Here is a 27,166-nt window from a genome sequence, read left to right on the forward strand (position 1 = left end):
CTCCATGAAATTTTGCTAATTGTAAAAACCTAGCATCCTCATGTAAGTATGCAAGGAAAGTGCCTAAAGTGCATACCTCTCTGCATACCTAGAACAGAGCAGCTAGCCATTGACTCAAACTGCCCCTGAAGAGAACTTAGATGTTCTTTACGAAACAGCTGAATTAGCACGAAAGTAAGTATAACGCTGCTTTATTTTGCAGCACGCAGTTATTTCTGCAGTGAAAGAGAAGCTCGCAGACGCGGGGTGCTTTTGCTTCCCATTGTCTCAATGGTTGCGTTCTGCCCTTCTGGAACTGAAGGAGAAATAGTGCTCTAATGCAATTTAACAGAAAATAAAAATGCAACTGAGATAAAGTTATTTCCAAAGGAAAAGAAAAAAAAACCAAAACTAAACACCAAAACAGGAACATATTTCTGAACTCCTTTATGCTGTGCAAAGACACAATCAATACCACTATATCTGGATACAGTCAGAGAAGTTGGAGCAAATTGCACTGCAATTCTGCAAGACATTAGGTGAGCTAGATGTCTTTGATTTTTTTTCCACTAGATGCAATTAATCTACTATGAAAAGGGACTACCAAATTATTTTCACATTGTGATATTTATAAATAGTTGGATACCTGTCATCCCGGTTATCAAAGTACAATCAGTGGTCTGAACCTTAAAGTGAAAAAGATTGTTTACACAGCAGTGACAAAAAAAGAAATTAGATAATGACACTACTGATACTATTCCATTAAATAATCTCCCTTAACTGTTACATATATGGAAGCTACCTTTAGATTCCAAGGGCAGAGTAGAAGCTAGCCAATAGGCAATACAGAGAAAAAAGTTGCTATGGCCAACATGCTCTTTCATATATATATATGTATGTGTATAAAAATACATAATACACACAGAAATATGCACTACACAGAAACACCACCCCATCTTGTTTCTACTTTTAGGAAATAAACAGAGGTGCATAACAGATAGCCCTTTCCTTCTCTCCTGGGCCCTTAAAAAGAAAGGCATTACAGTACATCTGTGAAGGATTATTGCAGCCAGCATTGACAGAAGAGAAAACCAAAACACAACAAACACCACCTGTTTACACAGCATCCCCCATACAGGAGTGTTCACGCAAGCATCCTTATCTGAGAGAGAAATTTGTGTTCCTGGGCTAGCCCTTCCTCTTCGCACAACAGATATGTTCCTTTGAAGTAAATACGGTCTTGTTAAACAACAACTTTAAATCCTGGAAGAAAACTCGAGTTTCACTGATACTCAGGAAGACAGCTGCCTATCCACACACATGTAACTAACTCAGGTAGTTTTCAGCTGTATATGGGTTAGAAAATGGCATAACAGAAATATATATAACACGCTGCAGAAGAACTGAGAAGAGAGCAAACCAGAAAGACTTGTGGAAAGCTTTTTCTTATATGAGGTACTATTAGCTGAAAGTAATTAGTATTAACTACAACTTACATTGACATAATGAGGATTTTATATTGAGCATTCAAAATGATTAACAGCAGAAACTTTGCAGTAATCATTAAAATAACTTTCCAGTGTTTTTTCTAGTTACATAGTTATGCAGAAGAGCAAATTAAAGCAGAACTGCTAGTGTTCTAATAAGAAATACGAGATATTAATAACTATAATCCCTCATCACCAAAATAGCACGTAGAAAGTAACTTTATACTAAAAAAAAATAAAAAATATCTGCCCAGCAATCTCTGTGGTATAAAAATATCAGCCATAGCACACAGACTTGTATTTTCTCTTGCATGTGTTTCAGATCAAAGTAAAAAAAAAAAACCAAAAACAAAAAAACAACCAAACAAAACCCACCAAACCCCAAAATAACCCCAAAGAAAAACAGTATTTGCCTACATAATACGAAGTCCAACTGTTCCTGCTTGATAAAAGGAAGGACAAAAAAATTAGAAGAGAATTTAAGGTTGCATAGAATCGACCCATGAATGTAAGAACTGCAAGAACTCTTAGTTTCTAGTACTCAGTTTCCGCAAACATAACAGACTGATTAACTACTTAAGCTCTCGAATGTTAAATGAGGCCTACATGAGCAAAGCATACATACATTAAGTCGTAACACAGAACAATAAAAAAAAAAAAGCCAAATATAAAGTTTAACGTCTTCAAGTAATTTGTACTAAGAGTCAATAACAGCCAATACCTTCAGCACTTTAGGAAAACCATCTTAAAATGATACGGTGATACCTCCATGGGCTGTGATAGATAATAAGATACCACAATTTGAAGCCAGTATCAAGCTGAACAATATCAGAACTCTTATATCCCCACATTACTGTAATATTGTGTCTAGTACCAATCCTATACCCACATTGCATGATTTAGCCTCTTCTCTTTCCAGGTTATTGGGCCTCCACTTCACCTAAATAGTGCTCAGGCTCACTATCCACTCCTTTATCAGGGAGGATGAGGAGCAAGAATTGTCTTCCCCTTTACTTTTCTTTTCTTATCAGTGTCTCTTCTTATCCCTATCAGTGTCTCTTCTTATCCCTTATCAGAGTTACTACATGAATAGGTGTACTATGAGATTAGGGCATATCATAATACAATAGATTGGGATGGAAGAAAAGATGCCAAAAGGAAGAGTGGGTCAGTGACTCCAACTCTACTTTGCTCCATAATGAAGACTGCATCTCAAACTTAAGTAATGGATCCTGTTCTTCACTGTGAAATAAGACCCACCTTCCCATGATAATTCACAGCGGTATCTTGCTAGCGCTACTCACAGTATAAAGTTGACTACAAACAAAAAGACATCTAAGACAACACACAGTGATGCAAATTGACATTAATTCCCAGGGCTTTTCAGAGAGGTCTGTTGCTTGTTTCGGCAGATGTAAAAGAAATTAGGAAAAATATTCTGGGAAACGTTCCATTATTCAAAGAAATAACAGAAATAGCATATTTACTGGGAAAAGCTAGCATTTAAAAATTGCAGATTTTTAAGGAAAAACGTGACTTTTTCCAGAATAAAACACATTTTTTCAATGACCTACTCTTCTACTGGGAAGAATTTAAAATATTTGTTGTGGACACAATTTTCCACATACTTCATGAAAGAACCGAGGGCTTCATTTGCATACCTCCCTATACATTATGATTAAAACACTTACTGCACACATCACAGTCCCAGCTAGACAAGATAACCAAAATTGTTCTCCCACCTCTTCTCCCCTGCTTCTTCCAAATACACACATTAACTTAGTTGCTCACCTGGTGATAAATTATAACTACACTGTCTTTAGAGATAGTGCCAGAAAGCAAGCTCTGGCCCTTGGATGAAGTGATGTGGACTGGCACCCATGTACACTGGTTGGAGTGAAGAGCTTTTGGAGATCCCCTTCTGGAGAGGACTGGTCACATCCACACTACAGCACTTGACCCCCGTCTCTTGTTGGACTGCATACGACATCCCTCTGGCCTTAGGACTTACATATATAAAATTATTTTATTCTTAATTCAGCATGTCCAAATTAATGATCAGTGCAATGTACCTCATGAAATAATTGTTCATGCTGATATCATACACTTAAAGTTTTGGGATATAGCATGAGGGCACATAGTGTGTAAGACCTGTTCATGCAGTGTTGGAGACTTGTCCTGATCAGGAGAAGCTGAAGTTGGTATGGTCTACACCCTAATTATCTGACCAAACTACAGTGTTATACAGGTACGTCCTCTCAGGAAGAGGGCGGACACGAAACCATTTCTCTCCAAGAAGAAGTAAGTGAACCAGCAGACACATACACAGTGTGGCTTATTGTGGTGACAGCACCCAAAGAACAACCTGAAAAATAGGGTGGTGGGGAGAGGGATGACTAAATCTCTCAATGTAGACAAACCACATAATTACTCTGCTGTTCAAAATGGAAAAAAAAATGTTTAATTTGTCTACTTCTATTAAGGACTGTGTTTCAAAGACTCCCAAGCCTTTCTTGGTGACCATTAAGTGTATCACTGCTGAAATTTGTTCCTATTCTTGGTTTTTTTTGTGTGTGAGGTTTTTTTTGTGTTTGGTGGGGGTTTTGGTTTTGGGGTTTTTTGTGGGTTTGGGTTGGTGGGTTTTTTTGGTTTTTTGGTTGTTTGATTTTTTTCAACTCCCAACTGCATAGCGGAGCAGTGGATAAACCTGCATCATGTAACAGCAAACAACTAGAGAATACTTTTATTTAAATGTTACCTCATACTTATAAACAACATTATCTTTTTACAAGAAGAAACAGACAGTTAAATTAGGATATATTATTTTCTTTTTCAAATCTTTAAAGATAAAAAGGAGATATATTTAGATAAAGGAACATCATGATTCAGCATATATTTTACTCATTACATTACAACAAAATTTGCTTACCTGAGTAAAAAAGGGTTTTTCCCCCCCGACTACTTTTTCTAGACCATTTTTGCAAGGACAGTTAGCTCCTACAATAACCATACCCCTGACCTATATCAAATTCATAAGGGTAGAAGGGAGACCAAAGCTAGTTTTAATTCATTCACTTTACCTATTCTCAAAGGCAACAGACAGCTGAGTACTTCGCTTGTTGCACCACAACCAGACACAGCATGAGCTTACCCAGCCAGAGAAGAAACGCTGAATAGAGGAAGGGAAGAGAAGGAGAAAGAGAGTAAAACTTCAGGAACTAGTGAGAGAGGTCAGAGTATGTAAGAAAAGGTGAGCATATTAGGAAATGTGTTTATTCATTAGTACAGTTATACAAATTGTATTTTATTTCCTCTTGGAATTATTATTGAACGACCAATTTTCTAAAAGCATTTAACAGCAGCACTCTTGTTAATCCAAATCCTAATGTTCCGAACACCAGAAACTCTAAAAGTAAAACGGGATGAAAGTTCTACTAAGTGTTAATTTACCTAACAAGGAATGCAATTTCTGCTTCAAGTTTCTCTTTTATACATGCTGTTGGTAGTCCGTGGTGTAAGGGCAGATTAAGAAGAGAACTCTGACAGATCAGAATTCTTATCCAGAGGCAAATTCCTGCCTCATTACCATTGCTACCACTCCAGTATCACTCCTTCCCAAGTTTTATTAGCTAATAACAAAAATATTACAAAGCACAGCCATAAACATGAAACTGATAACCCAACTGGAATGTTCCTTTACACATACACTAATTTCATTGCCTGATGAGCAATGGTTTATTTCAGGCGTCCATCTTTTTCCCCAATCCAACTGGCAAAATTAGTTTTGTCCAGATAGATGATAGCCCATAAATGCAAAAAAAAAAAAAGTAATTCTGTCTTTTTGATTATAATCTACCAGAAGCACACAAAAAAAGAACAAAAAATGGCAAAACAGAAAAAAGGCATAATGAGCAGGTTATTTCAAAGACAAGCAGATGCTAGGTACACACAGTGATACACCTGATACTGCATATACAGCAACTTCTACCGCTGCCTTCAAAATCCAAAATGGACTTGCATCCAATCTTACAGCATACTTACATATACTTCACTGTACAAAATACTGCATACAGCGTAAGTTAGGGTAAATACCATTAGACTAAAATTCAGTGCTGCCTATTGAAATTTTGGTACGTTAGTTCAATCTATGCTTAAAAAGAAACATGAATATCCAGTATAAACATTTTAATTGTTTCATTCTGATCAAGTCACCAATACCTCTTTCGTCATTCTTTAGCACATACACACTTTGAAGTTATAGCTCACTCCTTTTCATTCCTTTAGAGTTGAAGTTCTTTTATTAGTCTTTTAGATGATAATTGGTAATTATTAAAACCCTAATGAGCAAGCGCTTTGTATTTAAGCATACAAATAACACAGCAGAGAAATCTGTCCACCTACAGACAGCAGAGAATAAGCAAATTACACCTGTTTTTCTGCTTCTCCTTGTTTATTTCATATGCTGGAGGAAAGCAGTAGTCCAGACCAGAGACACACTTGCAGAGTGTGAAAATAACAGAGGAGGAGTCTCTCTCTTCTGGCATGAAATTATAACAATATTCTATGAAAAGAGAAATAGATTGTGTTCTGCACTGCAAGAGCATGGGAGAGAAGGGAATTACCGAAAGTAAACTTCAACTTTCCTGGACTTAATACTCAGAGGTCACTATATTGTTTTCAGTAAATACTGGGCTTCACACATACATGCACAGACTAAAATGCACTAATTAGAAACTTCACAAGACGTTAGAGAACTTATTGCTATACGGGTACCAAATATCTCATTACTAAAAAACAAAAAACAGAACAAAAGCTGAACATTCCTAGAAGAAGGAAACATTAAAAGAGGCTAACTTTCATCACAAATTTGGAAATCTGATGTTTCCTCCTTTTTTTTTTTTTTTTTTGCTGTTGATACATTTTCATTTTTCAGTTTTAGGGACTTACGGGAAAAAAATTACACCACAGAACTCTTTATTTGGCAAGTATGAGCGATGGGTGTTTGCATCTCCAAAGGTGTCTTCAGGGAAGGGAAGGTGCATGGGATCAGTTTAATCTCATTTGCTAAGCACTCTATTTCCATACCACAAACACCAGTGAGTACTTACTGACCAAGCCCTCCTACTTCTCAACAAAAGTAGTACTTCAAATACTGGAACAAATTCTAGGATTTACATAATTTGAACATGCCAAGAGTAGCACAGCTATGCCATGAACAGAGACACCAAACAGCAAACAAAGACAATACAGGAAAGAATTCGTAACTCAAGATGCAGGCTCGTATAGGGAGGATAAAACAAAGAACTACCGGGCCCTTACATAGAACTGGAACACTGCAAATTCACGGGAACACAGCCCAAATTCTGTTCAAAGGCTTGAGGCTCAATCAATTAGAAAGCAATAACATCAACAAACTTAGTTTAGTCACCATTAGACTCAGTTAATACACTCTGCCTTCTGATTAGCTACTGACATGCATCAAAAAGCAGGATCAAGTCCCAGGAAAGTGAGTGGGCTTTCTGCAGGTACAGCCAAATAAACTCTATTATGGGATCAGGGCATAGAGATTTCTATGGAAAAACAAAACAAAACAAAACTAAAAGTTGTATTTGTTTAGAAATACTGCACAGCTGTGAACTGTCACAGTTGCATTTTCAGAACAGATTTGAGTTAAACTAGCTGCATCAAGTTGGTTTTATTGCCTTCCCTATACTAATAACATTCAGGTAGCAATGGAAGTTAATACCTAATCTATTTTTCAACATATACACTATTAGCTTGCTGAACTACACTCCACTTGATCAAAACAGATTAGCCAGTTTCCCCCCTCAAACCACCAGATCATCACTAAAAGTGACGATGCATTAAAAGTAAGAGGCCTCTCCTCTTAGCTTTACAGATTCTTTACATCACAGAAATGTGCCATTACTGCATTATGGAGGTCTTATGCCCACCAGACAAAGTCGTTGTCCTGATAAACCATTTTAAACTTCCATAGTTTATTTTGTAACTTCAAAAGGGCATTTGTCCTCAACTTTTGTGTGGCTGAAGTTAATAAAATATATTATTTACAATATTCTACAAAACCTAGTTTTTAAGCAGAGAAGTTCGTGAATCTATCCACTCCCTGAAAGAACCTCTCTAGACTTTTTGAAACTTTAACTTTGGTTTTTTTTTTTTCATTAAAACACATGCACTGAAACAAAAGCACATACCAAACACTATTAAAGCAAGCCTTCTTTAACGAGTTTTTGCTGATCATGTATCAGCAGCACCACCATGTGTTAAGTGAAAAAGATATTTATTGCTGAGAGATTACTGGTATTGCAGAATATAAAGAACCATTTACAATTTAAGTAATTGGTGTAGGCCTAAATAGTAACTATTTTTACACCATGTTGCCATGCCAAACTTGCAAAGCCTTTAATCTATCACACCTTTTCAAGTATTATTAGAATTTTAAAGAGTAAAAAAAAAAAAAAAAACCCAACTTATTATTTTTCCACTACTAATGAAAGAGAAGAGAAATAAATATCCCTGAGAAGGACTAAATAAGATCAAATGTCAGATGCACTGAGTGGATTCTGCATATCACCATGGGGGGGGAGAGAGAGAGAGAGAGAGAGAGAGAGAAGACTTTGTTCACTAGTACGATGCTAAGAGCAGCATAAATAAATACTTCAAAAATACTGTAAAACTGCTAAAGTTACAGTAGTATTAGTGTACTTTATGTTTATACTATACATAACCACCTCTTTAGATAGTACATTGAAGGTCAAAATTCACGAAACTACAGATTATTAGGAGAACATTTATTAACATTACTTACACTAGCACAGGTTTTCCTGATATCTTGGGGCTGTTTAAAACTTCTATCATGGCTTGCTTTGTTTCTTCCATTCTTGCAACGTCACTGGAATCCACAACAAATATTACACCGTAGGATTCAGCATAGTAATTTCTCCAGATATTCCGAATTCGTTTTCCACCTCCTAAATCAAAGATGGTGACTTCAAAGCGTCCCTGTTTAAGGTCAATCTTGGAAAACCCAACTGTTGGAGCCACATCTTCAGGAGACTCTGTCAGAGTTCAAAGAAGACAGCCTTCAGTAAAAAGTATCTTTAGTTTATAAGGAGGATTTTATGTTGCGATATGCATAGCAAAATTCACATCTTAACAACTTGGAGCAAACCCTCCCTGTTAAGTAACACCATACTGTTAACCACATATTTTTTACATTAAGATTTTCTCTCTCCCCAGGTGATTTCAAATTAACGCACTAGTCTCTCAACCAGTTACTTTACATTAATTCAGATAGGAACACCAAGGTGGGGCTGGAAGACAGAAGAAAGCAAAAGAAATGTAATATTTAGCAGTGGTGTTCAGTGTATTGCAGTTTTTACTTTCCCCCTCAGCACCAATGCTCCCATCTGAACAGTTACACAGCATTTGTATGGTGTTAATCCAAGTTTGAGAAGGAAAACAAACAAAACAGTTAATGCATTATGACCCGAGAAGCCTTTAGCTCTGACAAATTTATTCTTTATCCCTCATGGTTGCCAAAACAGCTTCAAACCAAGGGCTGAGATGAAGTGACTGAAACCATGTTCTTCTGAGATGTAAACTACTTGATTCCCTTTATTCAATATCAGGTTTTGGCCTTTGTTTGTTTATTTTTATTTTCTGTTTTTTAGTTTGACATGCAATATGCCAAAAAAATATAGCTTTATATTTAATATTTTTGCTTGCTGTCTCCCTTTCCGGAGGGCAAAGAAAGCCTGTAGTTGCGTCACACCAGTAAGAAGTATCTACAGGGGCGAGTTCATTGGGTCTCTTCAACTGTTTTATGTAGCTTGGTAGCCCAAGGCAGGAGAGACAGATGTAAAATTCAGCTTGTTGAGAGGAAGAAATGAAGGCATGGTCAAAAGCACTGAGCTCTGAAGAGCAGTGCAGAAGCTAAATCACCACCAGCCTTCTGCAACCATGTTCCTTTTTTGAGAGAAGCCTTCACACGCAGCCGAGATGGGGATTCAGAACAGACCCCTTGGCCAGAACAGCGCAAGACAAGACTCCAGCAAGAGAGGGTCCAGGACCCCCATTTGTGAGAAACTACAGCTTCAAAACTCAGCAGACTTTATTTTGAAGAAGGTTTTGCAGTGTGAGCTGTAAGTATGTGCTCTTGCAAGAAAGAACAATGTTAATATGAGGTCTGGTTAATGGTGGAAGTTATTGATGGTGCTGAACGTAAGGGGATATTGCTGAAACATCTGCTCCTAATTTTACAGTGAGGTCTCCAATAATAAACAGTCTTCAATGTAAAACCAGGGTCTGCCATATAAGCTGCAGATTCATTTTGGCAAATATGACTTCGGTGACCATGCTGATTTGCCCAGGTTTAAGAGTTCTCAGAACTGAAATATATTTGGTTTCTGCTAAAACCCAGCAATCATAACTGAAGTCTCCTCCTATAGGCTGTATGACTGGTGGATGACCAAAAATACCGGTTTTATCAACCCTGAAGACTAACTGAAGGTTATAATCTCTGCAAACCCTGTTAAGGAAAAAAATTGCTTTCTAAGGCAAGCACTATTCAAGTGCTGGGAAACAGTCATGAAAGCCAGAACTATCTTTTCCTGGAGTTTCCCTTTAGATATACCCATCTTTATCCCATTTTTCCCAGAAAAAAAAAAAAAGGACTTTAAAAAAATAACTGTCACATTTAGCCAGTAAAGGCATTAAAGTTGGTTTTGAAACAGAATGGAAAGCTAAATAACGAAGCACCTACATTGTCAGGGCAAAGATTCAGGAATATAAATGAGAAGATATTCATAATTATTCACACTTTAGCAAGTCTGTGAACTTACATAACATGCGTATATAGAAAGTCAAGGTGGAGTTTCCCAGTCTGCCAAAACACTACTAAGTACACTCTTGTTATTACACAAGATGAAAGTTAATTAGCAAGACAAACGCACAAGAGGAAAAAAAACAAACAAAAAAATCCAAAGAAAACCCCAAAAAACAAGCAACAAAAACCAAACACATAGAGAATTTTTGTTTTCATAAGCACAAGTTTTATCTCAAATTATATCCTGCTTGCATGTGTCACTGGATGGTGCAAAGTACCCTTCAAAATCAAGTGATCTCTTACTGAAGTAAGTGCCTAGAAAATTGCTAGTGCTTTTCTTGTAATAAATAATGATATAAAATATGTATGACTAGAACCGTCCTTTATGTTATATACATGCACATGCAATTTCCTTCTTTTGGACCTTTTCCTCCTCCACTTACAACACTGATTTTATTATAAAGTTCACTGATGTTGGTACAATCACCAAAATTTTCTTTCAACAATATGCGAGGGAGAGATAAATTAAGAGGTGAAGCAACATTTTTAGATTAAAATGATCGAAAATCAGTAATTATACTATCTCTTTCAATGCTCCATTTAGATGTTAAACAAATTAATCGCTTACCTCCTTGAATTCCTCGGACTGTAGCAGTTTTACCAGCATTATCAAGACCCACCATTATTAGTGTCACCTTCCTCCATAAGGAGAAAAAAAAAAAAAATTTCAAATATTTTTTCCTCTAGCTAGACATCACTTATTTTATTAAGTTTTTTTATACAAGCATAGCAAATTTACGACAAAGTAGTAGAAAGAACGGGTATCAAAATACCAAGTAGCAGGCATTGTTATAATTGCATATCTGGCTTTCAATATGTCAAACTATCTGATTAGACAGAACAGCAGAACAAGGTATGAAATGAGAGGTCTAATATTGTGCTGTAAGTTTCACATGAGACAATGATTTTGCTTTCAACTGGTGTTTTTGCCTGCTGAAATTTAATTTCACTGTACTGTAAATTTTATCCTTTTTTTGGTGTGGTCATGGTCTCTTAACAATTTTTGTAATTTCATTTCCATTCCCCTGTATTTTTACTGTCTCTCTGCCTCAAAGTTGTGCCTATACTAGAAATTTATTTCTGACTCAACCAGTGCATTTGAACAACAGTATACATCGCTTGTCTGGACAACATCAGATGCTGCAAATAAGCAGCAATGGTACTCATCGTTTCAAGCAGGAGGAATCTAGACTGCAAATGTGCAAACCAGTGGTGTTGAGTATGTACAACACATTAGCAAACTGGCATACAGGTCAGAATTTATCCCAGGATAGGACTGTAAGTGAAACAATAGGAAAAACGTATCTATGTGTTCCATTGTTCTTCCTATTCACAAAGACTCAGAGGAGTCAAAGGAATTTGCTCAATTTTATGCTCCTTTAAGTGAAGGAATACTAAAACCATTGTCATTTCCTGCCTTAAAACTACAATAGCATCACATATGAAGTATAATTTATGCAAGTTCTTACAGAAGAGCCAAAAAGCTCTGATCGTAGTAAAATATACTTTAAAAATAAGCTAAAACCAAAACAGCCATGAACATTTATAAACTCACAATTGTCTATAATACATTGGTAGTGTCAGAAAGCTATTCAGTCCAATACAGTTCTTTGAACAGCAGCACCTTCTGTACAACCTAAACTATGTAGCACTGAATAAAAGAGCAAATCCTCCTACATGAGCTTCGAGTATGAATAAGTGTGGTGTACCCTTTATTTCCCTTCCCCATAGTTTGCCAATAGTTTGAAACAAACTATGCGCTATCTGTGCATCTCTGCTGATTGGAGGGAAAAAGATGCAGGATCTAAAAGTAACAGAAACAAATGAGAACAGTACAACTCCATAAATGAGAACTGATCACCAGGCTACCCACAAAATGCAGCATTAAGATACTTAGACAATACTCAGAAACACTGGGGCTACAGTCTACTCTTGACAACAAAGTGTTTTAACACATTACACTTCAGAATCTCAAAATGCAGAAACTGAAACAGTAAGACAAAAAAAAAAAATAAACTTTACATAAACATTCTAGCATCACCCCACAATGCTCAACTTGAAGAAACAGCATGCAAAGGCAAATATTTTGAACTTTATACTCTCCTGAAGTTGGAAACAAAGCACCTGAATTAGAGATGATTAACATTTCATTTTTAAGTTCAGAAGATGTATTTATTCTCTCTTGGAGAAAAAAATGACAGATTTTGTCTTAGAATTAAAAAATACGAAACAATGTTATATAACAAATACAGTAAAACATAGGCAAGAGGACATGAAATACAGTTTGGGAAGGTCAGCACAGAAATGTAAAATACTTTCACATGTTTACCTGATAGGTTCCTGCCACCGTTTTAACCAACTGCAGCAATTGGCCATTAGACTGAACATCCCTCTTCACTAGCCATCCAGAGCCACGACAGCGACAGAAACAATGTGGACAGGCCAGAACAACCCAAGAAGACCAGGAGAGAAACTGCTGCAGAGGCCCAGATGTTGTCTTGTCACTGCTAGCATGGAATGGGGCAGGGGAGAGAAAAAAAACCAACAAAAACAACAAAACACAGTTAGCACCTATGTATAACCAAGGCAAGCCATTTCCCTAGCAGCAGCCTGTTTATTCAGAGTGTGTCATATTCAGTCAGCCCCATGACAGTCTCATTATGTCTTCCACTTTTCCATCCTCTCATGCTTCATCTGCTCCCATTTTACGTATCTGGGCAGCAGCAACACAGTACTCATACAAAATAATAATGCAAGACTACTGCACATAAGGAAACCTGCAAGTGAGAGTAGAAAGACACATCAAGCTATGAAACTCCACTGTTTGCCTCGCTAACATATCCCACAGCTCTGCTGATTGACTGAAAATAAGGACCAATTTCAAGCATGAGTAAGGCTTCTAAGAACACAACAGGGTAAGACATTAAAAGCAAACAAAGAATGTCCTACCAGTTAAGTATATTCATTTAACTGTCAATTTCTTTTACACGAAAAGATCCCACAACAAGGAAACTGGGTTTGCTAGTGAGTACTTTGAGGAACTGGCAGCTAAATATCTAGTAATTGTCACTTAATCAAATACAAGTATCAAGTACTTCCATTATTTTACAATCCCACTTCCTACTCTTCAAGCAGAAGAGAGAAACAGAGGAACTCTTTCTGATGCTGCTCTGTGGAACAAACAACGGAGAATAACTGTGCGATCCTGTTCATGTTTATGTCTTTGTACGCACACTTAGCTACGAAACAGTAATGCTTACACAAACAATGCAGGCAAGTGCACAAAGATGCAAAATTCCCTTATTTATTCAGCTACAATAATCCTACTGCGAAAAACAGTAGTTGTTCAGGTAAAGGCCTTTCACTGGCAAGCTTTGGGCAATTTTACTTCACGAGTTCAAATCCACAACTTCCCTGGTAGGATGATGTACCCAGTCTGGCTGCTACTTTTTTTTTCGCAACAGCCTTCATGGTGCTGTGTTTTGTATTTTTGGCTAAAACACTGCTGATAACACACAAATATTCTGGCTATTGCTGGACAGTGCTTGCACCGCACTGAGGCTTTCTTTTTTTCCCACTCTGCCCTACCCACCTCTCCCTGCAGCCAGTAGGCTGGGGTGAGCAAGAGGTTGGGAGGGGACACAGCCAAGACAGCTGGCCCCAACTAACGGAAGGGATATTCCACACCACATGATGTTGCGCTCAGCAAAAAAATAGCTCAGGGAAAAAAGGAGGAAGGGGGAACGTTCATTGTGTTTGTCTTCCCAAGCAGCCATTAAGCATGCTGAGGTCCTGCTTTCCAGAAAGTGGCTGAACATCTGCCCACTGAAGGGAAGTAGTGATTGAATTCCTTTTTGCTCTGTTTGAGCATGCAGTTTTTGCTCTCCCCATTAAACTGCCATTATTTCTATCCACAAGTCGTCATCATCTATCTTCTCCCCATCTAGCAAGTCACTGGGTGCATCTTTAGCTGTTGGCCAGGATCAATCCGCCACAGTCCTTCTTGGTGCCCAATATGGGGCTCAAGATAATGACAGCTTTGATCTGAGCACGTTATAGTTTTTAATTGGCAGGGTCCTGTGCTGGTCACTGAACTTGATTATTTTACTGCATATTAAAGTCCAGCACTCGTTAGCAGCTGAGAAAGGCAGTGGGGATTTCTCCTCCCTTGGGAAAAGGCAAAGCCATTTGTGGGATTATCTTTGCTCGACGTCCCAAGTGCACTTGGTGGGTAATGCGGAAGGATGAGGAAATCCAGAGTGTATATCAAGGAGGTTTAAGCTTGGGGTAAAATAACCCATGATTTGAGTTGTACATTACAGGAACAGTACAGCAGGAACCATTTGAACCACAGGAGGATGAGTCTCATGAGGAACGAGGCGAGTGTGGTGGTGACCCAATCCAAGTGGGTCTTGGCACCCAACTATCCAACATGCCACTTATCCTGCCCTTAGAGACCACTTCCAGAGATGGGTCCCAAGTCATCAACTGTTCTTATTTCGGAAAGGGGCATGGAAGTGGGGGGGCTATGGAACAAGGGAATAATATCCATGCATATATCATGGGACAGGGGATGGTGGTTAATGACATACCAATCTCTCCTTCAGAGATTATCACAACCCTTGCAGAAAAATGTGCACTATCACCTCAGCTCACAGGCTCATATCACCTTAGTTCCCATTTTGATCAGCAGCTTAAGCTAATAAAAAACCAAACAACTGGATTCATATCAGAGCAGCTGAGATATAGACAGATATTCCATACTGCTAACTGGCTTCCATGAGCAGATTAGCTAGAGGAGTGACACTTTGAATTACCACAGCAAGTTTCCTAAAGCTTGTTTCTCAAAATTCCTTTTTAAAATTAACAAACAAACAAAACCTAAAGAAATTCCATTTATATTTTAAATTATAAATAACCTCAAACTAAGGTAATCTCAAATTATGCAGAAAACTGAATAACTACATATGATAACTTTGGAAAGTTTGCATCTTCCCAATCTAGACCAATGACAATAAAAAAAATATTTGAGGAACTATCCCTAACAAACATATCTTCTCCCCAATAAACTATGATGGTTTAGATAATTTATACAGGTAGGAACTGAGAACAACTCCTCATCTTATGAAGCTGCTGTATTCAAGGATGCTTTTGTGTGGATCTGCTACCATTCAATGTCAGAAACAGGTCAGATTTCCTCCAGAGCAGAGACAACAGATACTTTTTAAACATTTATACTCCAGTATACAAGAACACCTGAGAATAGCTTCTCCACAGGACAGCTTAATGTGTGAAGAGCAGAGAAGTTCCTAAAAAGGAGAGCAAGACGATTATAACTATTACAAGTATTAAAACCAGGCTCTGAAGAATCCAAAAAACCTCACATGCAGTGGAACATGGTGCTCCAACCCACAAGCATGTACCAACAAAGCTAACTTTGAGAACATAGTTATACAAATTTTCAGCTAGTTCTGCTGAAAAGCAAAATGTAAAAGCTCAATGAACAATGCACTGACAGAAGCGTAACATTTTTGGTGCCTGAGCATCATCACAGAACAATTCCCATTCCATATTATATAGATTGTCTAGCTTTGCAAATTGTCACAAAATTGCTCTAAAGCACAAATATGGCCCATAGCATTCAAATGGGATTCATGAGATGAAGAAAACTTGTTAAACAGTGAAAAGCAGAGGACAACTACTCATAGCAGAGGAATTCTGTCTAAATACAAAACCCCAAAGAGGGGTGGGCAGGAGGTAACAAATAAGATTAAAAGTGTCCAAAACATGCTGCTATAGAAAGAAAGGACATTCAACACTGATGAGAAAATCACGGTAGAGAGGCAAATCACATTGCATTATGCTGTTTTGAAGAGACTGCATTTCTTGAACTAGCAAAAAATTGATCTCTGAAATATGTATGGAACATACCCCATGTATTTTATTCGTTGCATTAACAACATTCAGGGAGTTGTTCCAGCTATTATATCTGTCAGACTGAACTCTTTATGCTTGTTGAGGTGAAGCAAAACCAACACACCCACAAGCTCAGAAATTTGTAAAACCGTGTCGTTTAGCTAGTATACCATTTAGCTAGCAGGTCAGCACAAATGTAAACAACCAAGAATGTCAAAGATCACATTTTTAGGTAAGAGAACAGAAAACCTATACTACAGAGACTAAGAAATACATGTCAGACAACTGAATTAACTCTACACTCTAGATTTAGATCAAGAGTTACTTAGCAGCCCACATGTTATGTGATCCAAAGCACTGGGTACAAACAAGTCCAACATCCAAAGTCATCTGATGAATAAGTTTATCTAATTCCATATCAAAGTACAAAACAAGCACTTTTTACAGATTTCAATGTCAGAGTTTACATTAAATGTTTTGCCTTTGGTAGAGGCTTTTATGACAGAGAATTTTTTCAGTCATAACAAGCTTTCACTTTGCTAGAAAGTATAATTAAAAAATGTTTAAAGCTGACTCTCCTCATAAAGTTTAAATATTTAACTTCCTACTGTGATGTTTCTTGTTTAACTTTTAATTATAAGAACTCAGTATTTTAGTTGTATTGCATTATCTTTATATGTGTGAGAGTGTAGTGATAGGATGATGGACAATGGTTTTAAACTGAAAGAGGGTAGATTTAAATTAGATATTAGGAAGAAATTCTTTACTGTGAGGGTTGTGAGACACTGGGGCTTTAAGCAACCTGGACTACTGTGTGGTGTCCCTGTCCGTGGCAGGGGAGTTTGGAACTAGACCTTTAAGGATCCCTGGATCTTTAAGGTCCCTTCCCACCCACACCATTCTATGATTCTATTATATTTTGAAGAGCAAACCAAGGGATTGAGCAGTGATGAAAGCATATTCAGCAAAAATGTCAATGTCATCCTCTCTGCCAAAATTGCAGCATAGTTAACAGGTGCATAACGTGCAAGAAAGAACTATAATGTCTTGAGACTGAAGCATACAAGTATTTGTGAGAAATAGCTCTAGGACTACCAGTTCTTCCGTAATGAAAAGTTACTATAAGACTAGCAGTTCAAGTCAGTTTTGCACTTTCCAGTCACGTTCCTACCCTCCTCGTGTTTCCAAAAAGAAGCCCTAAAATCCAGTCACTTTTTTTCAGGCACACTTCCTCTGCTTCTCTCTTCCACTGTGGGAGTAATTTTTTGGTTTTTAAAAATCAACATTACAGAGAAAATCTACTCCAAGTATATTTTCTTGGCAGATTTTCTTGCTTGAAGACTTACAAACTGGCTGCCAAACAGCCCGAGGCCGTCACTACGGACACACACCCATGTGTTTTATGTGGCGACGATGGACCGGGACTTGAAGAAACCGGAGCCGGGTTCTGCCGGTCGGGAAGCGAGCAGGACGCTGGACCCGAGCCCGGCGGGGCGGCCGCACCCGCCAGCCCACCCGGGAGACTTCGCAGCCCCGCCGAGGGCAAACTTACTCCGGGCGCTCCTCGGAGGCGCAAGCACCCAAAGAAGACACCCCGCCGCACGGCGGGGCGCCCGGCCTTCAGCCCCGACCCCCGGCCGCCAGCCCTCGCCCCTCTCCCGCGGCACCGCCGGCAGCCCGCCGCACACGCCGCTCCTGGAAACACAGGCCGGGTCGGGGCAAGGCCGGGCCGCACAACCAGCCGCCCCACACCAGTACCCGGGGCGGCCGGCAGCCCCCCCGCAGCCGCCGCCCGGCGGCACTCACCGGTCGCGCTAACGGCACTAACAGCTCCGCGCCGCGCAGACCGACCCCGCCGCGGCGGCGGGACCTGGCACTGCTGCCGAGCGGCGGGAGGCCGCGTCCGAAGGCAGGGAGCGGGGAAGGGGAAGGCAGCGACGGCGAATTCTCCGCTCGGCTCCGCCGCGCCGGGCCCGACGCGGCCGCTCCAGGGTCACGTGCCCGGCGCCCCGCTCACGCGAAGCCGCTCATTGGTCGAAGCCGCGATCTCCGAGGCAGTGGGGACGCGTAACCAGGCCGGTAACCCCTGGTTACCGCCGACGGGCGCCGGGAAGGGACAAAATTGGCGGCGGCAGCAGCGGAGCGCGAGGGCAGGCAACGCCGATGCTCGGACGGAGAGGCGGGGGAGGGCAGGCCCGCGGCTAACCAATAGGAGCGGGTAGCTACCCCGGTGCCCGGGGAGGATCAGCCAATCAGCTGTAAGGGGGCGAGGCAGCAACGCTATCCCCCGTGCCCGGTCTCCCCCCCCGCCCCCCGAAAATAAACAACGGCGCGACCCTACAGTACTGTCCGCCGCCGGCCCCGCTCCGCCCTTCTCCCGACGGTGCGGGGCCCTCCGTGGTTTTCCGCCTCTCGCTGGTTGTGCGCGACGGGAGCTGCTCCCTGGGGAGGATGCTCGGGGCCGCCCCTCGGCGCGGCGCGGCCGCGGGTCAGGCTCGAACCGCCGGCAGCGCTGCGCCCGGCGCCCTGTTGACGCTCCCGCAGGACAACGCTAGCCGGACAGGGCCCAGCCTCCCCCCGCCCCGCTGCCCCTCCCTCCCGCCCCCAGAGAGCTCGCCCGGCCCCGCCGCCCAGAGGAGGCGCCTCGCAGTCACGGCGCGGTGCCCGGTCCCGGCCGCCCCCCCCCGGTAGCGATGAGGCCGCGGGGCAGGCGGTGCCTCCCGCTGCTGGCGGGCCTGGCGGTGGCCATCGCCCTCGCGGAGGCCGCGACCTGTGAGTGAGGCGAGGTTGGGGCGGTGGGGGAGCCAGCAGGGCCGGGGAGCGCGGGCCGGTGTCCGTTGGCGGCCCTCGCGCTCCCAACCGCCCGTCCCTCAGCGCCGGGGGCGCCTTGGGGCCGGGGGCGAGGCGCCGAGCGGGGGGGCGGCTCCGTCCCCCGTGGGAGTGGGGACGGGGGTGTTGCAGGCGGGCGGCTCAGCAGCGAGGCGAGGGGCGGCCCATCCCCGCGGTCCGGTGCATCGCCTTCCTCCCTTCCCGGGTAGGTGCCACCGGGCCGCTGCGGCGGCGGGGCGCCTTGATCCCATCGGTTTTGGCTGCTTTCTCGAAGCCAGCCGTTACTGTTGGGGCAGCGGAGTTTGGAGTCTGATCGCGGCTCAGAAGCCGTTTGCGGACGAAAACGCAGCTCTGCAGGTCGGAGCTGTGCCTTCAAATAGCGCTTGGCTCACTGTCAGAAGGCTGGAGCACCCCTCCTGTGAAGACAGGATGAAAAAGTTGGGGTTGTTCAGCTTGGAGAAGAGAAGGCTCTGGGGAGACCTCGTAGGAGCTTTCTAGTAAAAAAAAAAGCTGTACAAAGTACAGGACACTTGGAGAGGGACTTTTTACAAGGGCGTGCAGTGATAGGATGAGGATAATGGCTTCAAACTGGAAGAGGGTAGGTTTAGATCAGTTATTAGGAAGAAATTTTTCACCATGAGGGTGGTAAGGCACTGGAACAGGTTGCCCAGAGAAGCTGTGAATGCCCCATCCCTGAAAATGTTCAAGGCCAGGCTGGATGGGACAAACATTACTGGAGTAACCTGGTGTAGTGGGAGGTGTTCCTGCCCATGGCAGGGGGCTTGGAACTACGTGATCTTCAAGGTCCCTTCTACCCCAAACCATTCTATGATTCGCTTGGAAGAAAACTACTCAATAGATCATGGTTTCAGAAGAGTGACGTTATTGTGGAGTCCACACAAGCAGCCCGGACTCTCTTGATAAGTTCAGACCTATCAGCCTAAGTAAGAACTACATGCTGCCACAAATAAATACAAAAATCAAAGCTTAGGTCTTTGACACTATAGTCTTTGAGCATAGTACTAAAATAAGACAACATGTATCTGGAACAAGCAGAATTGGAGCTCAAAGTAAGCCAGTTTCTGACGTCTTTTACTAATGATTAAACAGAAGAAAAAACTAATGTTTACTATTCGGACTTCTGTTTGAATGCTAGGGATTCTGACTATGAAGGGAACAGTATGGAAAGATGAAAGTTCATTTTATAGCATTTTTGAACAGGTCCTAAAAATAAATCTTCTAATAAATATTTCGTAATGTTCTTTTCTCCTGTTTTCGTCACATTTTCTGTTCCATTTATCTGCCCTGTTGCATACCTTGTCAATTTTCTCTTTTATGAACAGTGGGAAATTAGAAGTTGTCCTACTCATGCAAAATATCTGTGGTCCATGTAGTTGCTTTCCTGTCCCTGGCTCCTGGCCAGGGATTTCTGGAACAGTGAAAAAAAGGGAGAAAACAGAAAGATCTTAATAATGCAGCTTGTACCATTCAGTAACTATAAAGGAAAGTTGCCTCTCTGCTAGTCTTAGTGTGTCTGCATTTGGTCCAACATCTAGTGGCCCAACACGTTTTGGATAAGATGGAGAAGGAACTGGCAAACATTAGTAATTGGTTGGCTTTATTTTGTTGTCTACATAAAGCTTATGTCACTGATGAGCATTTCGGGAGACTCCAGTGGCTGGAGCTATGGAGCTGGTTGCAATATAACAGCTGTACAAACAAGATGATGCCACTTTCTACAGTGGCATCACATGTCCTTTTTATTCAGTTTAGCGGTCAGAGAGCACTAGTAGGCTACAACTGCTTTCCACAACTGTGGAATTAGGTAAGCAGCTCTTAGCTATGTTTAACTAGCCCACTTAGGCAGTTTTTTAGCTGCATCTGCACTACAAAACAGCTGTAAGAAACCAGTGACTCTCATCCTCTCCCCCCATTATTTTTCTTTTTCAGTAGCATTACTTCTAAACAGGTGCTTGATAAGTAATCGCTACGCAGTGTCTGTACAACACTTACTGAAATCGTAAAGCTATTGAATTCCATAAGGCTTCGGTGATAACCAAATGAAGCACACGGAGTTCCTTAAGGGTTAACTATTGGTTTGGCAGGGCCAGAAGTGGGCTGGAGTTTCCTGTAATCAAACTGGCAGGAGCAGCAATCATCTGGGTTGTTTGTTGTTTTTTTTAATAAAGGTCCTGTCATAATCTTTGTAAGGGAAAGCCAGTTGAGTAAATACAATCCTAATTTCATGCATGGGAATTGAAATATTTGCAATAAAAATATGTAATTTACATTGAGTTACATGTTTTATTTAAACTCAGAAGTCATAGGAAATCACCTTAGGAGAAGGCTGAACTACCAGGATGTCAGGGAAAAGACCTGTTTCCATTACCCCACTGTATTGAAAACATGAGGTAGGAGTGTAACATCTGGTGTAATGTGCTCAAGAACATTCCCTGCACTTGGAATTTTCTTGTGCTTTATTTACTGAAAAACTGTGTCAAAATGAGAATGATGTAGCTAAAGGTCAAAACAAGATTGTTTAAAGTTAGCTATGAATTAGACCTCATCTACACCACAGAGCCTCTGCCCCAAAGCTATGTCAGCATGCTTGCGCTGGTAGAAATCTCCAACGTAAACAAAATCGGCGGGTACAATGCACAATTTTACTATTTTGTTGTCACTCCTTTTGCCTCACAACAGATGGACTTTCTGCATCCTTCTTATTAGCCTGCTTTTATGTAATGACAAATACAGCCATTTACCCAAATTAATTAAAATGACACTGCTAGCAACAGTTGGTCATAAATAAATTAACAAAATGTTTTTCTGGGTATGCTTCCAGCGCAGTTAGGGCTCAGAAGAGCTCTCATGAGGCCCTTCTTGTCCTGTGATCTTGCTGTGCTTTTGCCAGTCTCCTGGCAGATGATGATAGGTTAGTGGTGGGCTTGTGGATTGAGAAAAAGCTTCTCCTAACTGCTGTATGAAGGATATGTAACAACCAGAGAATCCAAATCCAGCTCTTGAAATGCGTTGTTAATAGCCCTTGAGAGGTACTTATGGCATACCTTAACATTCGTGAAAGTGGGAAACAGTAGAAGAAGAAAGCAGGATTGAATCATTTCTTTTGTGCCAAGAATTTCTGGGAGTGGGGGCCCAGAAAGTAAGGTAAGACTTTTCTTTCTATGACCAGCTTTCTAGAGGATCAGTTGTCACCTTACAGACTTCTTTACATTCTCCGGTGAGACCACCATGTACATCAACACGTATATAAGAAATGAATCCTCAAATAGCAAACTCGCTTGCTCATACACTTAGTAGTGGGGAAGGGCACAAGCTGACTTATCCTCCTTGCATTTCTAAGCAACTTGCTGGTTGCCCTCTGAGATAAAGGTGTGCTTCAAAACTTCAGGGGTATGCTGTAGTAGGGTCCACCTTACATCAGGAAATCTTACCTATTGCCTTACCAGAAAGATTCTTAGCAGAATGAAAGCAAACAGATCAGTTTGAAGTGACGCGTTTATCCCACCATCAAATACATTTAGGATGCTGTAACAGAAGGGTTTCTTCAGGTCATTTTCCAGCGTTGCAGCACTTCAGAGTGCTTCAGTTCTGTTCCCCATCACTTGATAGAGACCTTTAGTAATGTGTTTAGGATGATATGGTTTTCGTTACATCTGTCACCTGAAAGCTATTCTCGCTTCAAGTTCTGTGCCTCATTAACTGCTCTTTCTAATAAACTTTTTAAGTTTTTTCTTTCCTGTTAGAGCACAGACATTTGGAGGCTGTTCTCTGGCACTTGGCTCCTGGCATGTCTTGTAAGGGCACTTTGGGTTTGAGGTATTACGTGCTCATAAACAGTACTGAATTGACTGTGTCTGCTTGAATTGATCTTCTTGGTAGACTAGCGATGAATACGTATGTACACCGTATATGGTTTTCACTGCAGGTGTCATGACCCTCATGCAGTTGTGCTAGTCTGAGAGGTTAAGTTGTGCAAAGGCTGATAAAAGAAGGGCAAGTGTAGAAGTATGGTGCTGGCTAATTAACATACGTTGGCCATGCTCTTTAACCCTATGAGCTAGACTTTTTCCAATTATGCTCATCCATTTTTCTCTTAATCACAAGGTATGTCCAAAAATTAGACTAACAAGGAAGTCTAATTTAGTTGCTGTTCCTGTAGTGTTGTGTGCTCTACAAAGAACATCGAAGGAAACGGGCATCTTTCATTTTTAATATAATTTCTCAACTTGCTTATTTGTTTACAATTTGTGTAAAAGTCAATAAGATGACAATAACAAGATACATGAAAATCAAGTAATGACACATAAGGCGTCATACATACAAGAGGAAACGGCCTCAAGTTGTGTGAGGGGAGGTTTAGATTAGATATTAGGAAAAATTTTTACACTGAAAGAGTTATAAAGCATTGGAACAGGCCACCCATGGAAGTGGTGAAATCGTTATCCCTGGAGATATTTAAAAGACAGGTAGACGTAGTGCTTAGAGTTATGGTTTAGTGATGGTTTTTGTGAGTTTTAGGTTGATGGTTGGACTAGGTGATCCGAAGGGTCCCTTCCAACCAATTCTGTGATTCTATGATAACATGACGGATCTGAAATATAAAAGTTGGCTAGGATTGTATTTTGTCTTGGTAAATTGTGACTATATTTGTAGGTTGTCTGCCTTGATATTTCTCAGGATATCATTCCCACATTTTACTTTGTCTTGTTCTTTATGGTTCTGAAAAATAAAATAACATTTATGTTAATTACATATAGCAGGTAGCCTGATTTTATAAGACACATTTTTAATCTCTCAGATGTTAAGTAGAATCAGAATACAAAAGGCTTCACAGCATTTTTCCATTTATTGGTCACATATCTCACATTTAGAATATCCATAGCTAAAAAAAATATCTTGTCCTGAATATGACATTTAAATTATGCTTCAGGCGTAGCGTTGCACAAACGGTTTTTTGATGACTCAGGATTTTTTGGTCAGAAACAGCTACCCTACATACAGAAAACAGACTCCTAGGATTTCTTGCCCAGATTTTCTAAAATGATTGCAAACAGCAACTCCTGACTAAGCATTTAATTCACATTTTTGTGTTAGATTCTCATATTTGTTCAGTGCTTACAGTGTTTTTCAACTGTTAATAAATAAATAACAGAGCTCCTTTGTTTCTACAAAGTTTTGTCTCAGCAGTACGCCTCTCAGTTCCTGGTGAGGAAACGTCGAGCAAATTCTTTTATGGAAGAAAGTAAGAAGGGAAACTTAGAAAGAGAGTGCATTGAAGAATTATGCAATAAGGAAGAAGCCAGAGAAATCTTTGAAAATAATCCTGAAACTGTGAGTATCTATCTGATGAATATCTATGAGATAGATAGTAGTTTTTTGCAGGGGGAAAGCTAGAAGTACATATAATTCACACTGCAAAGCTAAAAAGAAATGCCACCATGCAGACCACAAATTGGTCTGCAATTATTTTGTGTATAGAACCTGCACAATTAATAACGAAGACTGTATAAGCAAAGAGAATAGTTGAGTAGATAGTATTTTAATTTCCAGTACGGATCACCAGTTTTAGACCACAGTTTTCTGCAAGCATTCCATGTGGGAAAACTGTGTTGGCTTCAATTAAAATTTTACACAGAGGATGCATGGCAGTGCAGCCTTTTTAATGAAGGGACTGGACGTATCACTGCGAGCTTTCTTCCTAATGGGGAGAGCTCTGTTCCTCAGTTCATTTCCACTGCACACTATTTAGTGTTAGGTATATTTTATTCAGCTGTGTACTATAAAAGGGTTATTACAAAATATATGTGGTTAAAATGAATTCTTGTCTCGCAAACTATATCAAGTCCATCTTCTGTCTTCGATAATACTGCATGTATTTGGATATACTGATTGTTAAGATCAAATAGTTTCAGTAATCAATAATAATAAACAATAATAAGTTGTTTTTAACAATTTCTGTTTTAGTAACCAAACTTTGTTTGGTATGAATTGCATGTGAGATGTTCAGCCTATTCCAGAGGTTTTTGTTTATTTTAGGGTGAAGGAGGGAAATAAAGGAGGCTGCTCTGCATCCAGTAACAACACTGGGCAAGATCCTCCCATTTAAAGAGACAATTTTCAAAGTCACTTTGACACCCAATTCATTTTAATTGCCTTCGCTTTGAAAGCAAAGTCCAATTCAGTGCAGTATCTTCAACCCTTCACTGAGTCTTGTGTTTATTAAATAATCTGGTATCTTAGCTTAAACAATAGTGATATAGAAAACTTGGTCTATATTCTATGAGTCAGAGTGACTTTTTCTTTTTTGCTTCTTTTGTAGTTGTAATACCAATATATTTTAGAACATAGTCAGTGATATAGTTTGCTATAATTCTATCTACCTTAGATTTTTCTTACTCTTTATTTTTCTTTTCTTTTTGCAGGAATACTTTTATCCCAAATATTTAAGTAAGTATGAATAACCTGAACAACTCTAGTATATCATTCGCTGGTTGTCTTATTTGGGTAATGCTAGTTTAGTTATTCCGCCCATAGCGCTTGAATGATTTCCGTGCTGGTTATAATGCATGGTGGCTCCTAGGCAGTTGAGTGTGCTTAGATCCTAGCAGAGGCACTCAGGCGGTTGGTATGTGATCAGCTGTCCTTAATATGCCCAGACAAGTTTTCTGATTCAGGCTGTGAGAACAGACTCTTTGAAGATGCCGTGCATAAGCTGTTGTAATTTCATTTTAAATATGTGTTTGTATCGTAAGCAGATTGTGTGGGTTTGCATTTGCAGGCTGCCTTGCCTCCCATCGAGCAGGGGTTTTCAGGGTTACTGCAGTTACTCCAGATTCTCCAGCTGACCTGAGGGCTTGTGTCAATGGTAAGCGCTGCTGTTAGATATTTTACTTAATGCACTCAGATCTAAGACCACACGCATACATGGCTCGAAAGCAGTTCACATAGGCAGAAAAAGAGACCAATCTCCATTTAACTGAGGCAAACTCAATAATCTGGAACAGAAATTGACAAAAAATATTAGGCGAGACCGAGCATTTTCAGAGCAAGTTGTGTAAGTGACTGTTTTTAACTTTATAAAGCATGCTGGAAAAGATAATTAACTGCAAAATGGAAGTCATAATTCTTCCAGAAACATAGAATTGTGTCCTACACCAACCCACTGATGTTCCCTAGTACATCCTCTGTATTCTACCATGTCTTTAATAGTTATGCCTGACTTTTTGCATCTCAGAAGTCCTGTTCTGTCAGTTAAAGGAAGAGGCCATCTGGTTTGATTCTCCTTTGTGCCACTCTTTGGCCCGTAGTTACACTGTAGCTCTTCATGAGGTGAGTAACATTACCAGCTGAAAAATTCAAATATTAGCTGGAAGACATAGTCATTGACACAAGAAGGTCACAAAGCATGAAACTTGTGATGTTGCTCAAATATATATATTTTTTTTAACACCTGTACGTTTATAAGTACAGTGTGTGTTGTGTTTTATTTAGTAAATTCACAGGAAGAGATCTGTACCTTATTCCCTAGTTGTCACAGTTGAAAAATCTCTCTAAACCTCTTAAACCTTTACGGACAGATTACATCAAAGAAGCTTTCAGTTAGTTTGAACAGGGATACTTATCCTTAACCATCTGACACTGTTTCTGTCATTGAAAGCAACGGAAGGCAAAAAAAATCCTTAGTAATTACACTGCACATGGTCATGGATGAACATATTTTCCAGATCACTTGGCCAACGTGACTGCTGTCACAAACTACTCCCATTCACATAATTCTTTCTCACTCTCATTAGAGGTCCTGGGAGGAAAGGATTTGTCAGAGTCGTGTGAACCTGCGGTGTTTCTTTATTACCCAGTGAAAATAACTAGTTTACTTGATGGCAATTGTATTTGTCCATTTGGGTTCATATCATAAAATCAAATTATAAAATCATATTATTAAATCAAATTACTATTGTTCGGTTACCAGGATAAAGGAGAAGTAAAGAGAGTATGCATAAAGTTTGTTCACCAGTTGCACACTCCG

At 40.3% G+C, this 27,166-nt stretch overlaps 2 protein-coding genes across 10 annotated transcripts in view; one reads left to right on the forward strand and one right to left on the reverse strand.

The window, feature by feature from the left end:
* Positions 1 to 18,839, reverse strand: part of ARL13B (ADP ribosylation factor like GTPase 13B) — a 47,319-nt gene extending 28,480 nt beyond the window's left edge. For 3 of the 9 annotated variants that reach the window (XM_054199055.1, XM_054199044.1, XM_054199006.1), the window contains exons 1-4: positions 18,097 to 18,315; positions 12,704 to 12,881; positions 10,943 to 11,013; positions 8,296 to 8,545 (exon numbers count right to left, since the gene is read on the reverse strand). In XM_054199055.1, the coding sequence (XP_054055030.1) occupies positions 8,296 to 8,545; positions 10,943 to 11,013; positions 12,704 to 12,762 (380 nt within the window). In that variant the 5' untranslated portion in view covers positions 12,763 to 12,881; positions 18,097 to 18,315. Of the gene's footprint in view, positions 1 to 8,295; positions 8,546 to 10,942; positions 11,014 to 12,703; positions 12,882 to 17,842; positions 17,935 to 18,096; positions 18,317 to 18,631 lie in introns of those variants that run through there. The other 6 variants (XM_054199081.1, XM_054199065.1, XM_054199074.1 and 3 more) reach the window with 6 other exon arrangements.
* A 64-nt stretch (positions 18,840 to 18,903) lies between these two features.
* The window catches only part of PROS1 (protein S), a 41,050-nt gene continuing 32,787 nt past the window's right edge, over positions 18,904 to 27,166 (forward strand). Inside the window, exons 1-4 of the mRNA XM_054198990.1 lie at positions 18,904 to 19,062; positions 24,314 to 24,471; positions 25,563 to 25,587; positions 25,919 to 26,005. Of these exons, the coding sequence (XP_054054965.1) occupies positions 18,984 to 19,062; positions 24,314 to 24,471; positions 25,563 to 25,587; positions 25,919 to 26,005 (349 nt within the window). The 5' untranslated portion in view covers positions 18,904 to 18,983. The remainder of the gene's footprint in view (positions 19,063 to 24,313; positions 24,472 to 25,562; positions 25,588 to 25,918; positions 26,006 to 27,166) is intronic.

The sequence above is a fragment of the Rissa tridactyla genome, chromosome 1, assembly GCF_028500815.1.
Source record: "Rissa tridactyla isolate bRisTri1 chromosome 1, bRisTri1.patW.cur.20221130, whole genome shotgun sequence".
NCBI classification, from domain to species: domain Eukaryota; kingdom Metazoa; phylum Chordata; class Aves; order Charadriiformes; family Laridae; genus Rissa; species Rissa tridactyla.